Here is a 14,097-nt window from a genome sequence, read left to right as displayed (position 1 = left end):
CTCTGCCGACCTTGGCTTAAAAGGTTCTCCCCGCTGCAAATACCAACCACTCTCACACAGAACAGTCAATGGATTTGGATTTTTTTTTTTCCTGTAAGAACAAAAGGTTCTGTAAAATCCTTCAGCCACCAGTGAAATGATCAGGCAGGATAAAACTTCTTTAGGAGTGCTGTCATTAAAAATAAATACAGATGCATGGGCTGTTGAAGGACGAACCAAACTGAAAAAGGAGGCCGGGGCTGGGACATAATCTTAAGTGCCCTCCATGGTGGCTCACTCAGTGGTCTGAGGATGAGGAGAGCAGAAAGCAGGTCTGTCTGGTCACCATCTTAGAGCTGGAGGCCATGCTGGACAGACCAGTTCTGACTCTGATGATGTACATGGACCTGTACTTTTGACACCCAGCAGGGTCTAGAGGGACACAATAGCCAGCCTGGACCTTCCTTATTGCTGCAGCTCCTTCATCCTGTTTAGGGCACTGCCTGCGCGGAACCACTCGATCTGAGTCTCGTTGAAGGTGTGGTTCAGGAGGATGGTTTCCTGGGTCCCATTAGGGTGCTTGATGATGCATTTCAGAGGCTGTAAAGGAAAGACGCATGTGGGTGGGGGGTGGAGGGTGCTCCTAGGCACACAGTCCTCACTGGGCACTGTGCAGGCCCAATGCATTGCACCAGGCAAGCTATCTGGGCACTGAGTGCCAGGGCTAATGGGTCTCAGCTGGTTGGAGCATGGATTCCTCAGAGCCGTAAGTACGGCATGTGGCTGGCTGTAGCAGGACAAGAAGCAAGGGACTATCCAACCCCAACCACAGAGATCCCCAGTCTGCCTTCCCTCTTTCCTAGCCCCCTGACCTTGCCAGGGGCAAAGTCCTTCAGGCCTTGAATGGTCAGCTTGTCCACTGGATGGATCTTGTTGTAGTCAGAGGGGTCAGCAAAGGTGAGGGGCAGCAAGCCCTGCTTCTTTAGATTGGTTTCTGGAAGACACAGATGAAGTCAAAAAGTGTGTGTCCTCTGCCCTAACTAGCTGAGGAGTATTCTCTAAAACATCAGGAGACAGACCCTCAACCCAGTCCTGCTGGGGATAAACAGGCAGTGACTATAGTGCCCAACTCCGCTGGGTTCCAGCCCTTCTTTCCTCAGTAGCACTCCAGGCAGGCTTGTATTAGCGCCTTGGATTTCAACCAACAAGCTTAGAATCAACACCAGTGTTGGTGGGAGGCTACAGGCATGATGTTGGTCTGGGTAGGTGGGGACAGGCTATGTGGAATGTGGGAACATGGACTCCAGGCCCAAGTTGTGTACTGACAATAGGTGATCTAGGACCTTGAGTGAGGAGCAGCACCCAAGGGTCTGGCTCACCGTGGATCCTGGCGAAACTCTTGGTGATGATGGCCCGGCCTCCGAGGTGGCGAGGCTCCAATGCTGCGTGTTCCCGGCTGGAGCCTTCACCATAGTTCTCGTCTCCGATCACTACCCACCTGATGCCATGTTTCTGTCAGGTAATGGGGACACAGTGCTGAGGGTGCTGCGTGTACCTGCCTAACCTTGGGCAAGTTGATGTTCAGAGTCAGGGGAGGGAGGGGGCAGTTCCTTTCCTGTTGCTCACGAGCAGCTGGACTTCGAATGAATTAGGCCAGATAAGGCCTCAAGGGAGCAGGCAGGGTGGATGGATGTTGTTTCTGCCTGCCTATCTGCAGTGGACAAGAAAGCAGCTAGGTACACGGAGCAGTACAGAGGCAGGGTGGGCGGAGGCTCCATTTTGAGAGAAAAGCCGAGGCTGTACAGTGGGAGCAGGAGACTCACTGGGGCCTCGGAGGCCAATACAGTCAATAGTCAATAGTATGAGCCTGAGGAGACTAGTTCCTTAAGCATCTGCACTGTCCCAGTCAAGCCACAAGGAGGTGCCAGATGGGCCTTCACAGTACCCTAGATCAGTATGGCTGGACCTTCCAAGAAGTGGACCAGGGTTGAAGAAATGGCTCCACAGGAATGGCTCTTTCAGAGGAACCAGGTTCTAATCCTAGCACCCACACAGCAGCTCACAACCATATCTAACTCCCAATTCTAAAGGGGTTGGGGGTAGGAGCCCTCATCTAGCCTCTGAGGGCACTAGACATGAACATGGCTCACAAGCACATGCAGGCAAAACCCACATATACAAGAAGTAGTGTGTGGTGGTGGTGGCCCACAGTTTTAATCCCAGCACTTGGGAGGCAGGTAGATCTCTGAGTTCTAGGCCATCTGGTCTACAGAATGAGTTCCAAGACAGCCAGGGTTTCAAAGAAACAAAATGAGGTGGGACCCTGGCTCAGGCCTGGGTTGTGTGAAACCACCTGTGGCTCTTCTGAGCTTCACTTTGTTTTCTTCAACCTCTCCAGTCTGGGGTCAAACATGTGCTGTGACTCCTGACTCCAGGGCAGGGTCTCTTGGGTGCTGGGAGAGCAATTTTCTCCAGGTATGCCTCCCCCGACTCCCTGCCCTGGCCCTCAGGAGAGCGGCTGCCAACACTGTTTTCACCAAACAATGCTGGCCTTACCTTGTAGTATCGAGCAGTGTCAGGGACAGGACCAAACTCCTGGGTGACAGCATTGCGCACGGAGTTGGCCTTGCCATTTTCAATGTTGATGGCACCGATGAGCAGGTTATTAGAGATGTTGTCCAGATGTCCACGGAACTTGAGCCAGGGGCCAGCAGCAGAAATGTGGTCGGTGGTGCACTTTCCTTTGACCTGGGGTGAGTGAACAGAGGAGACAAGCCAGGTTAGACCTGAGTACTGGATGAAGGGAGAAGACTTCCAGAGACAGGCAACAGTGACCAAAACTAGGAGGGTAGAAGAGGGTTATGTCTGGCCTTGAACCTCTTGTCTGTGGAGTGAGTCCTGGTGTACTCATACCTACTTGGTTCAGGTAAGACCAAGGTTTGACCACCCTGTCAAAAGCTACAATATGCTGTGTCCATGACAGGATACTTTCTCGCGGGATAGGTTAGACATGGAGGACAGATGCAACTGTTTGCTCATTCAACTAAGTTGCCTACGGTGGAAGAACAGCAGCTCCACACCAGACACAGGAGCGGAGAGTCATGTCTGGGCCCTGGCTCACACGAGCTAAATACTAGCTGTCAGGCGTGCCTGGACACCCCTTAGTAAGCCCATAAATTATTGTCAGACATGAGTCTGAGGCCTTGACCACACTAAAAGGGCCGAGCTTCCAAACAGTCCCTATCCGGTAATGACCCATAGGAATGCTGTGGAGTCTTGTCAGTCCAGAGCTGAGCTAAGTCACATGTGACGCATTCACCCCACCATATGGCTGAGGTCTGTCCAGCCCAGAGCCATGGAGAAGAGGAACTACAGGCTGCTGTGATCTCTTTCCCCTTGCAAACCAGCCTCTCTGTTCCCACGAGGTCCCCAGTCATGTCCAATGCTTGTGTACGGGTTGCTCATGCCAACCTTGATGAGGATTTGCAGGTCTTCCAGGTCTTTGCCGTCCCACTTGTCAAAAGGCTCCAAGAGCTGCAGGCGCTGGCTGGTAGGGCTCACATCCACCCGCTGCCCACTGCTGTCCTTGGGTGGATGCTGGTAGGTGTCCTGCCCTGGGTCAAAGTCCTACAGAAGGGATGGAGACACACTGGGTACTGAGTCCTTAATCCCCATATGGACGTCTCCTAGATCACAAGCTTCCCTGGCCCCAAGCCTCACTCGTTCTCAGTAACAGTGTTACTCCACCCCACATGAGCCCAAGCAGCTAGGCCAAGGCAGGCCTGTGGTTAGCCAATTATACAAAATGGTAGCATCTGCTCACCGATCTGGGAAGCTCATCTGCATCTGGAGCCTCCAGCTTGAACTTCTTGCCATCCTTGCCTGTCAAGAAGTCAGTTTCTGGGTTGAACTTAAGGGTTCCTGCAATGGCCAGGGCTGTGACAATCTGAAATGGAGGAGGCCAGTTTCCTGGTTAGCAGCAGACACCCACACTTACCTACCTATGCCCCTCTTTTTTTTTTTAAATTATTTTTATTATTGTGAGTGAATGTGTGTATGGTATGCATGTGTGCATATGGGTGCCAAAGCATAGATGTTGGAGTCAGAAAACAACTTTGTGTGGTTGATTATCTCCCACCTTTACAGGGCAAGGATGAGGTGTGTGTTTCTAGACATTGAACTCAGGTCTCTGGGGTTATGTGTAGCAAGCACTTTTGTCTGCTGAGTCATCTTGCTGGAAGGTCCCGCAGTGAGCCTGGAGCTTTGCTCTTTGGCTATGCTGGCTGGCCAACAAGCCCCAGGGATTTTTTCTTTTTTTTTAATGTGGGTGCTGGGAAGTCAAACTCAGACCCTCATACTTGTGCAACAAGAACTTCATCTACTGAGGCACCTTCCTCTCCCCAGGTCCCTCTTCTAAAGCCAGAACTGTAGGGCTGTCTTTGGGACCATGGTCCCCTCCTTGGCCTCTGCAATGGCTCCCCCAGGCCAGGCCAGCACTACTATGTCACTTTCCTGTCTTGCAGGCGCCTTGGATAGAGAGTAGGCCCAGGGCGCAAATGCTTCAGTGCTGGAAATGTTCTTTCTTGGCAGCAAAGGAAAAGAGAGAACCATTTCCTCATTTAGCAATGAGAGCTCTGGAACATGCAGTAAAGTCAAGAGACTGGCCCTGTGCTGGAGATGGGCAAGGTGGGGCACCCACTCAGTGCCTAAGATGCAGCTGATCAATGACCATAGTAATGGCGAAGGCACATTTTTACCGAACACAGAAGCCAAGCTTGAGACATGTCTGTGGTCTCAGTCACTCACAAGGGAGGGAAGGGGGTGGGGATGACTATTAAGCCAGCAATTCACATAACCTCTCACAGAACCCTGGAAGGTCTAAGTATAGTAGCCAAGCTCATGTAGTTAGGAGAGCAAGGACTTGTCTCAGTGAAACGCCATAGTCCATACTCATAGCTACTAACTGTGCTAAATGGTTGAGACCCTTAAGAATTGAGGGAGACAGGCTGAAGAGATGGCTCAGAGGTTAAGAGCACTGACTATTCTTCCAGAGGTCCTGAGTTCAATTCCCAACAACCACATGGTGGCTCACAACTATCTGTAATGAGATCTGGTACCCTCTTTTGGTCTGTAGACACACATGCAGACAAAACACTGTATACATAATAAATAAATCTTAAAAAAAAAAAATTGAGGGAGACCCAGGCAGAAATCACCAAGTCAGCCATGGCTCATGGCTTCCACTTGGATAACTCACATTAGCGGTGACTGCTGCTGGATAGGGACTAATAGGAAAGTCCTTTTATATTTTCTAGAACATTCTATAATGTCAACCCTCTGAACCACCAGGAACAGGACTCCCAAGGTAGTTTCAGGCTATGCCTGGGCATGCAGTCTCACCTCTGGGGATGTGACAAAGGCATGGGTCTCAGGATTCGCGTCATTGCGTCCTGTGAAGTTCCTGTTGTAGGAGGTGACGATTGTATTCTTCTCCCCTTTCTTGATGTCTTTCCTGCCAGAGCAGAGAGGACAGGATTAGAGATACCTAGCCCTGTCACGTGGGCTGCCCGAGGCCAGGTGGTCTGAGTTCTTATGGTGCATACTTAGCTCTTGACAGGAGGGGAATGGGAATGCCCTGAAAAGTTGCCTCCTCTGAGGGACTCAAGCACTCAGCACAGGGGACAACCTCAAGGTCACTGGGTTGCATCTGAGACTGAGGAAGAGAGGCACAGTCCAGCCTGAGGTCTGAGTCTCCTCGCCTGGGCAGCTCCATCAGAACCACCACTTGCCTGCTACGATGCAGCCTTTGTTGGCTTCTCCTGCCTGCCAGGGTTTCAGTCTCTGGCCGCTCAGGGCTTCTATAAGGCTCTTTCTAATCTGGGTGCCCAGCCATGTCTGACAAGGACTTCTAACTTGTAGCAGTCTGTGGAACCAGAGCCCTTGGGCTGGAATCTTCTTTCCACCATTTATTCTAGAACTCTGAACCCAAGGAGACAGAGGCTGACCTCTCAGGGATGTCCTGCTTACCTGTCCCACTGGCCGATGCAAGGGCCACAGGCATTGGCCAAAACAACGCCACCTACATCCCTCAGGATCTGTGCCTGCAGGGGACAAAGAGGGCAGGAAACTGTCAGGCCAAGCACAAGGCTGATGGCAATGAGTGAGACAGCAGCCTGGAGGATGAAAAGCTGTGTCTGCATTGCCGTAGCCCAACAGGCCGTGGCCTGTCCTATCCTGAAGCATATGTCAGCAGGCATGGTAGGAGGCCGGGGGCAGACACAGGCGGATACTCACATAACCATCCCGTTCAATGGTGGCACGGATCTGCTCAGAACCCGGCGTGATGGTGAACTGGGACTTGCACTTGAGTCCATGGGCCAGTGCCTGCTTGGCCACAGCTGCTGACCGTCCCATGTCCTCATAGCTTGAATTGGTGCAGCTGCCAATCAAACCTGGTATATTGTGGGTGGTAAAGTAGTCAAGTCGGGAGATTGTGAGCAGAAGTCTCCATCTGACCTGGACAGAGTTCACCTACTGATCTGGCACAGAGATTATTTCTAACAGACAGGCTGGAAGCAATAAAGAAAGTTACTCACAATCCAGTCACTAACATTTACTGACCATGACACTGAAAACAGGTCATAGCAAAACCACTTTCACACCAATTTATACATAAGCTTAGGTACACATAAAACCCAATAGCATGCAGGACGGTGGTGGTCCATGCCTTTAATCCCAGCACTTGTGAGGCAGAGGCAGGCGGATCTCTGTGAGTTCAAGGCCAGTTTGGTCTACATGGATAGTTCTAGCATATAGCCAGGGTTACATAGCGAGGCCCTGTCTCAAAAAAAGAAAAATCTTGTTATGAAAAACTACAGAGCTGGGTAGTAGTGGTGCACACCTTTAATTCCAGCACTCGGGAAACAGATCTCTGTGAGTTTGAGGCCAGCCTGGTCTACAAGAGCTAGTTCCAGGACAGACCCAAAGCTACAGAGAAACCCTGTCTTGAAAAACCAAAACCAAAAAAAAAAAAAAAAAAAAAAAAAAAGAATCAGCAGAACTGAATGACAGAATACTGTCTATCGATATCAAGTTTCTCCTATCAATGCTGCCACCTTTTTTCTTTCCTTTTTTTTGGGAAGATAGCTGTCCTTGAACTCACAGATTCAACTGCCCCGCATCTTGATGCTGGGATTAAAAACAGGCACCACCATGCCTAGCCAGCAGTTTATTTTCTAATTATTAAACCATCTCTTTAAAAAAATAATTTACTTCAAACTAGTGAGGGTGAGCATTTTATGTAATATTACTTAATTCTAGACACTATAGAAAATTCTTTTCACCCTTAGAAAAGGGGCAAATTCGACTATCACTCCTGAGTTACAGGTGGAGAACCAGGCTTGCTTTCTGAAGTTTCTCTTCTTAAGTGAGAATGTGTATTAGCAGGTGGTATAGGCACATTTATACCAAAAATGATTCTTGTTTATCTGGAAGCTGAGTGTAACAGCGAGCTGTACTGTTCTGGCAACTCTGAGCCCTCCTTCCGTTCCACAGTGATGCCTTCCATGCGTCAGCTGAAGAACAGTGAGCCGATTTCCTCTTGGTTTGTGTCTAGAGCAACTTGCTGAGAGCACAAACTATTAAGTAGCAGAGCCAGGATTCAAACCAAGGCCTTGTGAGTGCAGGACCCAGGCTCTGGACAGCCAGGCTGTGTCAGATCCCAGCCAGTGCACCCGCACAGGTAAAGTGTGTAAACAGCAGCACGACTGGTTGATTTGTGCCCATACACAAGTATGCTTACAGAAAGATGTGCATGTTCATAAACACAGCCATGCAGCAACACTCTCAAAGAACATTTTCTGGTTAGGGTTGGAGTTAGAGGTGTTTTAAGACTCTTCTTGTGAATGTTCACTACATTACAATAAATATGTTTCTGTATCAAGCAGGGGTAATATGAATGAATACTCATGCCTGCTGCAGAAAGGGCCTGCCTTAGGAAGCACTATAAAGATGAGTGTCCATAGCTCTGGGCAGAGCTGCTGGCCCAGACACCTACTAACCCAACCAGGTGGAAGGCACTCACCCACTCTGATGTCCAGAGGCCAGCCCTCCTTCTCTGCCACATTGCCCACATCTGCTACTGGATGAGCCAAGTCAGGGGTAAAGGGTCCATTTATATGCGGCTTTAGCTGAAAAGACAGGGGCAAGGAGCAGAGAGAGGCAAAAATAGGATGGACTTGCTTCACAGATTCCCCACATTTCTATAGAAGGAAAGGCTCCTCGTGTTCTCATGGGTCGAGCTCTGTCCCAGGAGACAGGTCGCACACGGCACCCGAATTCCCAGCCCTATCAGGCTGTCTTCATCTCTACACGGTACACATAGGAACTGAAGGTTAGAGTGATGTGCTCCACTCCAGGTCACAAGTAGATGATAGAGGTACAGAAATGATCGGGGTCATCAGCCTCACAAGCCCATCACCTCCCAAACTACACTGCTTTTGAAGGAGCTGGTCCTGGTGATGAGGCCCACACTCCAGCTACTTGAGAGCCTGAGGCAGGAGGACTGAAAGTATAGAATCCACCTGGGTTACAAAGTCAGTTCAAGGTGAGCTTGAGTAACTTAGTGAGACTCTGTCTTACAGTAAAAAGACGAGGGCTGGGGACACGGACCCGTGTAAGGAGCTTTCTAGAAGTTGAGAGCTCTGGGTTCAACTATACTACTAGATGTCAGGATGAGCAAAAATGTTCCTACTGCAATCTTCTGACAGCAGACCACAGCTTTTCACATGGCAGAATTAACAAATGCAATATGCACAGCAGAGTGCCTGGCACACAGCCATCAATACACCAGACTATTACTACACGAACTAGCCTTTAGCTCACACCTACCTTGGTGAAATGAGGCCTACAGAGACAGATCAGCTTGCATTAGAACCAAGGCTGGCACTGAATTTCACACAGCCTGGCTTCTGTTTCTCTAGAGGCCTTTCCTGGCTCCCAAACACCTCAGCACCCCAATCCACGGCAGTGTGCCCTATGGACTCAAAGCAAATGAGTCCCCAAGTCAAGTTCCTGGCCTCCACTAAAGTTGGGGTGGCAAATGGACACTTATATCAGACTTGCTTTCTCCATGGCCATATGCCATCTCCTCCTTCTACCTATCCCCCATTCCTGCCTGATTTAGGCCTAGAAACCAAGGACCAGCTGTCCTGCTGGGTGTACTGGTAGGACCCATCCCCTCATCCCCCAGCCAAAAATGGAAAGTCCCACCCTTAGCAGTCCCCCAAACCCTACTCCCGCCCTCACCTCATTGAGGTTAATTTCAATCACTTGGTCATATTGGCAGCCAGGGTCAGGAACTAAGTGGTCCTTGAATTCTTCAGCAAGACTGGCAATGTCTGGAATCAACAAAGGAGGAAAATGAAACAGAAATTGGTTCTGAGACGTTGTTTATTTGTACACCTGAGCCAGATACCTGCCACTTACCAAACAGCAGGTTCCAGGCAGTAACTAAGCCAACAGAGGGACAAATCCAACAGCAAAAGATGCTGTCCCTGCCCACCAGGAACTTAGCCTTCTGCAGAGGCTATAAGTGAATGGAGAATGAGGAGACATCGGGAGACAGGCAGGTTATGAAAAATGGAGCACTGGATTACAAGCACACTCCATCACACAGCGTGTGTGGAGCAAATGGTCCTCACCCCCCACCCCCAGACGAGGTTTCTCTGTGTAGCCCTGGCTGTCCTGGAATTCGCTTTGTAGACGAGGCTGTCCTAGAATTCAAGAGATCTACCTGTCTTTGCCTCTTGAGTGCTAGGATTAAAGGCGTGTACCATCACCCACCCGTGAGGAGCAGAATTTTTAAATTTTTTTTTTAAATTTTATGTGTATTATATGTGTATTAGTGTTTTGCCATGGGAGGTTTCAGAACCCCTGAAACTGGAGTTACAGATAGTTGTGAGCTGTCATGTGGTTGCTGGGACTTGAACCCAGGTTCTCTGGAAGAGCAATTGAGCCATCTCTCCAAGGAATAGAATTTTTAAAAAGTCACTGGATGGAGAAAGGAGTGACAGGTACTCCAGTTGGATTCAGGAGGCTCCCAGCTTCGCAGGGCCCCTAACCTGTAGTTTCTACCCATTCACTCACACTGCCCTCCCTTCCCAGTTTCTAGTCCTTTATTTCCTTCTTTGAGCTTCAAAGAAATCAAACTAGGTCAGGAAAGTTGCTGGGAGAAGCTGGGAAGCTCCCTCAGTCAGGGAACAGTTATACAGAAGAGACCTATGTTGCTTCCAGAGCTTCCTGTATGGGACACAGGGAACTATACCAGAAAGGACCAGAATTCAGCCCCCTTTCCTGTGAAACTCACATGGATAGCCTATAGCAGGGATATTTAATGTAGATGCCAGACCCTTCAGAGGCTGAAGAGAAGTACAGACACCATAATTAGAAGCAATCGCTCACACATCGGTCATTTATCTACAGGAACTTTTGTGCCTCTGCATGCAGCAAGCCTAGGGGCAGCAGGCTAAGGACTCATACCCTCAGGACAGAAGGACATGGATGTGTGCTCACACCACTCCGCCCCTATGAGCTCACCTGCTCGACCTGTCTTGCTCAGGTACTTCTTCATCCTGTGATTGTATGGGAACACTGATGTGGTGGCCCCAATTTCTGCACCCATGTTGCAGATTGTTGCCATACCTGTGGAGAAACAGAGCCCAAGGCATGAGGTTGCTGGGCCCCATATCTGCAAGGTGGGCACAAAGCCTCTCATGCAAAGGGATGCATCACTGCCTTACTGTCTACAAAGCCATCTAGGACAATAGGTCCTCAGCCCTCAAAGTCTTTGGCCAGTGAAGGGACTTCAGCCTTCACAAGCAGAATTCTGGCTCAGAGCTCAGAGTCTGGCTTTTCTGCTCAGCACAGCACAAGAGTCACTGGGTACTGAAGCTGGCCATGGCCAGCCACTGCCTAGAAGTTACTGTGTCTACCCTGCTTAGCATGGTTCAAGATCATCATAAAGAAATAAATGCTGGCACTGGACTTCGTTCTAGGTCTGCTTACCTGGTGCTCTGCCTTCTTTCAGCTACACCGCGGTGTTACATAAATATTTCTGAGTGTGAGTGATAAGGATGGAATAAACTGGGTACAGAATATGTGCCTGGAGTCCTAGCTACCTGCGAGGTGCAGACATGAGGACTGCTTGAGCTCAGGGAGTTAAAGGCCAACTTGAACAACAAAGTAAGACTCCTTTTCAAAAAAAAAAAAAGAATGGAATGGCACCACTGTTTGGACCAGAGCATCTTGGCTTCTGTTAGGGTCTGTTAGTAACTTCCCAGTTGGGATGGGTCACAATAGTAACAATGAGCTCTCGTTACCTACAGGATATAATAATTCTGCAGGCTACTACAGAGCCTCTGGGATTTTTATGGATCATCCAAGACAGTTTGTATAGTTCATGGCCAGGTCCCAGCAACAGAAGCTAAAACTGGTGTGGCTCCCAACTCTGCATGGTCACAAGGAAGTTGCTGTCTCCGTACAGTGGTCTTCAGCTGTTCCATCAGAGCAGCAGGTTGACTCTAGCCTGACCTCACTCTATAGGTCTGTTCTCAGCTCACACCCTGCCTGGACCGCCTCAAGGGAAGGGCACTTCAACTTCTGCTTCAGGTTCATGAGACCTAGCCCAGAGTTAGGGACACTGTGTGGGGCTGTCATCCTCACCAGTGCAGGAGATGGAGTCGACACCAGGCCCGTGGTATTCCACAATAGCACCTGTGCCACCTTTCACCGTCAGGATGCCTGCCACTTTCAGGATCACATCTTTGGGTGAGGTCCAACCAGAGAGGGAGCCTGTCAGCTTCACACCGATCACCTGAAACAGTGGGCAAGGCAGTTACAGGCCCCACACACCACATACTATGATCCAGGTAGGAATCAAGGAATAGAGCTTGCATTCCCATTCCTCTTGTTCAGCTCTACTTCTCCCACAAGAGAACCTAGTCTGGCTCAGCCATTCAGAACCCACAGTCCACCATGCACCCCCACAGCCCAGAGCAAGTCCTTTCTTAGCCCTCACCTTGGGACACTTCAGCTCCCAAGGGATCCCAGCCATGACATCCACGGCATCAGCACCCCCTACTCCAATGCAGATACCTCCCAGGCCACCACCATTGGGAGTGTGGGAGTCAGTGCCAATCAGAAGAACTCCAGGATATGCATAGTTTTCTAGAATGATCTGAAAAACAACCAAAGATATTAAGCTTAAAAGCTCTCAGCACAGAATGGAAATGGACACAACAAAGGATCTGCTGCACTGCCCCCACTGACACCAGACCACCCAGCCATGCCCAGGTATTCTTGAAGTATGGGGTAGGGAGCAGCCTCATTTAAGCTACTCTTTTTTTTTTTTTCGAGACAGGGTTTCTCCATAGTTTTTGGTGCCTGTCCTGGAACTAGCTCTTGTAGACCAGGCTGGCCTCGAACTCACAGGGATCCACCTGGCTCTGCCTCCCGAGTGCTGGGATTAAAGGCGTGCGCCACCACCGCCCGGCTACTCTTTTTTTTTTAAATATTTATTCATTTATTTATAATGTATACAATATTCTGTCTGTGTGTCTGCCTGCAGGCCAGAAGAGGGCATCAAATCTCATTTCAGATGGTTGTGAGCCACCATGTGGTTGCTGGGAATTGAACTCAGGACCTTTGGAAGAGCAAGCAATGCTCTGAACCACTGAGCCATCTCTCCAGTCCCTTAAGCTACTCTTATATGGCCAGGTGGCCTGGGCTCATGAACAGCTCTGTGTGACTTGGGCCTGTAAATGCCTCCCTGTGCCTCAGTCCCCTTATTTATAGTAATACTAACACTCAGGTCATCTTAACTTCCGGATAAGATAAGAGTGCCCTGCGATGGCCTGGGACAAGAGTGAAGAAAGAACTCCCAACAGACTCTCAGCTCATGCAGTGAACTGCCCAGGTTGGGAGCTATTCCTCCCAGGCTTCTCATCAGGGTAGACAGTTCTGTCAGGAACAGGCTTCAGTCCCCACAGGGCATTTAAGCAAGTACCGAGATGTAGCGAGATTCTCCAATGTCTGAGATGATTCTTCCTAAGCCTTCATACCCTGCAGATGGCTCTGAGAACACAAGCAACTTGCTCATCACCTGCCCTGTTTGCCAGGGATGCTTTATCACAAGCTCTTCCTAGCTGTAAAAGCCAGGGGATGAGTGCCCTCTAGATGCTGGGTAAGAGAGCAGGGGTGGTACCCACATCAGTCCCACCCCACTGTCCAGAGCCCTCCGAGGTCTGGACTCATGGGAACGTAGATGTCCAGCCCACCTTGCCTGGGTGTTTGCTCTACCACCTACTGGTTTTTGTGAGGCCTTGGGCATGACACTTAGTCTCTTGACCTCTGCCTAGGGATCGGGGTGTAGTTCTCAGCCACTGCTCCAGCGTCTGCCTGAATGCTGCCATGCTTCTCCATCATGATAAAAATAGACTAAACCTCTGAAGCTGTAACAAGTACCCAGTTCAATGTTTTCTCTTATAATAGTTGCCTTGGTCATGGTGTCTCTTTACAGCAACAGATCAGTGACTAAAACACATGGTTCCTGGGAATGTTATGTCTTAAGAATCATGCTGAATGCTTAGTAGGGGGCCAAGGGCAGGTATGGGCATCTTGTACTCACTGTCTCAATTTTCACTTAAGAGCTGCCGAAAAAAGACCTGGACCTTTGAACTAAAATGGAATGAGGGATACCTGGATTGGAGTGCCCTTCGTAACAAAAGGCCAACCGAGAGTGGGCCCATTTGCCTTCATACACTCTGGTCCTTGCTGACTGTGTGGCATGGCAGCCCTGTCACCCTGGCAGCCCTGTCCAAAGGGCAATGCAGTAATCCACTCTTGGCTCTGATCTCAAAGTTGGGTAGAGCCAGGAGCCCAAGCAGGGTCAGATGACAGCCTGAGTCAGCTGCTCTGCCTGGGGTGGGAGTAGGGAGAAGAGTCACCTTGGAAACGCAGAGGATGGGTAGTTAACGAACATACACCAGGCTAGTCCTCAGCAGCCACCTTTGATGGAAGGAAGGCAGACCCTCTCTGAATCATATGCACGCACAAATTTCA

General features: G+C 49.8%; 1 protein-coding gene across 1 annotated transcript in view; it reads right to left on the bottom strand.

Annotated features, from left to right (window-relative positions):
• Positions 1–64: 64 nt before the first annotated feature.
• Aco2 (aconitase 2) overlaps positions 65–14,097 on the bottom strand; it is a 43,386-nt gene continuing 29,353 nt past the window's right edge. The window contains exons 5-18 of the mRNA XM_048445080.3: positions 12,056–12,214; positions 11,701–11,851; positions 10,576–10,680; positions 9,286–9,377; positions 8,063–8,168; positions 6,274–6,431; positions 6,007–6,080; positions 5,380–5,491; positions 3,803–3,925; positions 3,451–3,606; positions 2,536–2,727; positions 1,359–1,491; positions 852–973; positions 65–579 (exon numbers count right to left, since the gene is read on the bottom strand). Of these exons, the coding sequence (XP_048301037.1) occupies positions 445–579; positions 852–973; positions 1,359–1,491; positions 2,536–2,727; positions 3,451–3,606; positions 3,803–3,925; positions 5,380–5,491; positions 6,007–6,080; positions 6,274–6,431; positions 8,063–8,168; positions 9,286–9,377; positions 10,576–10,680; positions 11,701–11,851; positions 12,056–12,214 (1,818 nt within the window). The 3' untranslated portion in view covers positions 65–444. The remainder of the gene's footprint in view (positions 580–851; positions 974–1,358; positions 1,492–2,535; positions 2,728–3,450; positions 3,607–3,802; positions 3,926–5,379; positions 5,492–6,006; positions 6,081–6,273; positions 6,432–8,062; positions 8,169–9,285; positions 9,378–10,575; positions 10,681–11,700; positions 11,852–12,055; positions 12,215–14,097) is intronic.

The sequence above is a fragment of the Myodes glareolus genome, chromosome 19 (genome assembly GCF_982192425.1).
Source record: "Myodes glareolus chromosome 19, mMyoGla1.1, whole genome shotgun sequence".
Taxonomy (NCBI): Eukaryota; Metazoa; Chordata; class Mammalia; order Rodentia; family Cricetidae; genus Myodes; species Myodes glareolus.
Note: the sequence above shows the minus strand (reverse complement) of the source record. Positions and strands in the feature narration are given on the sequence as shown.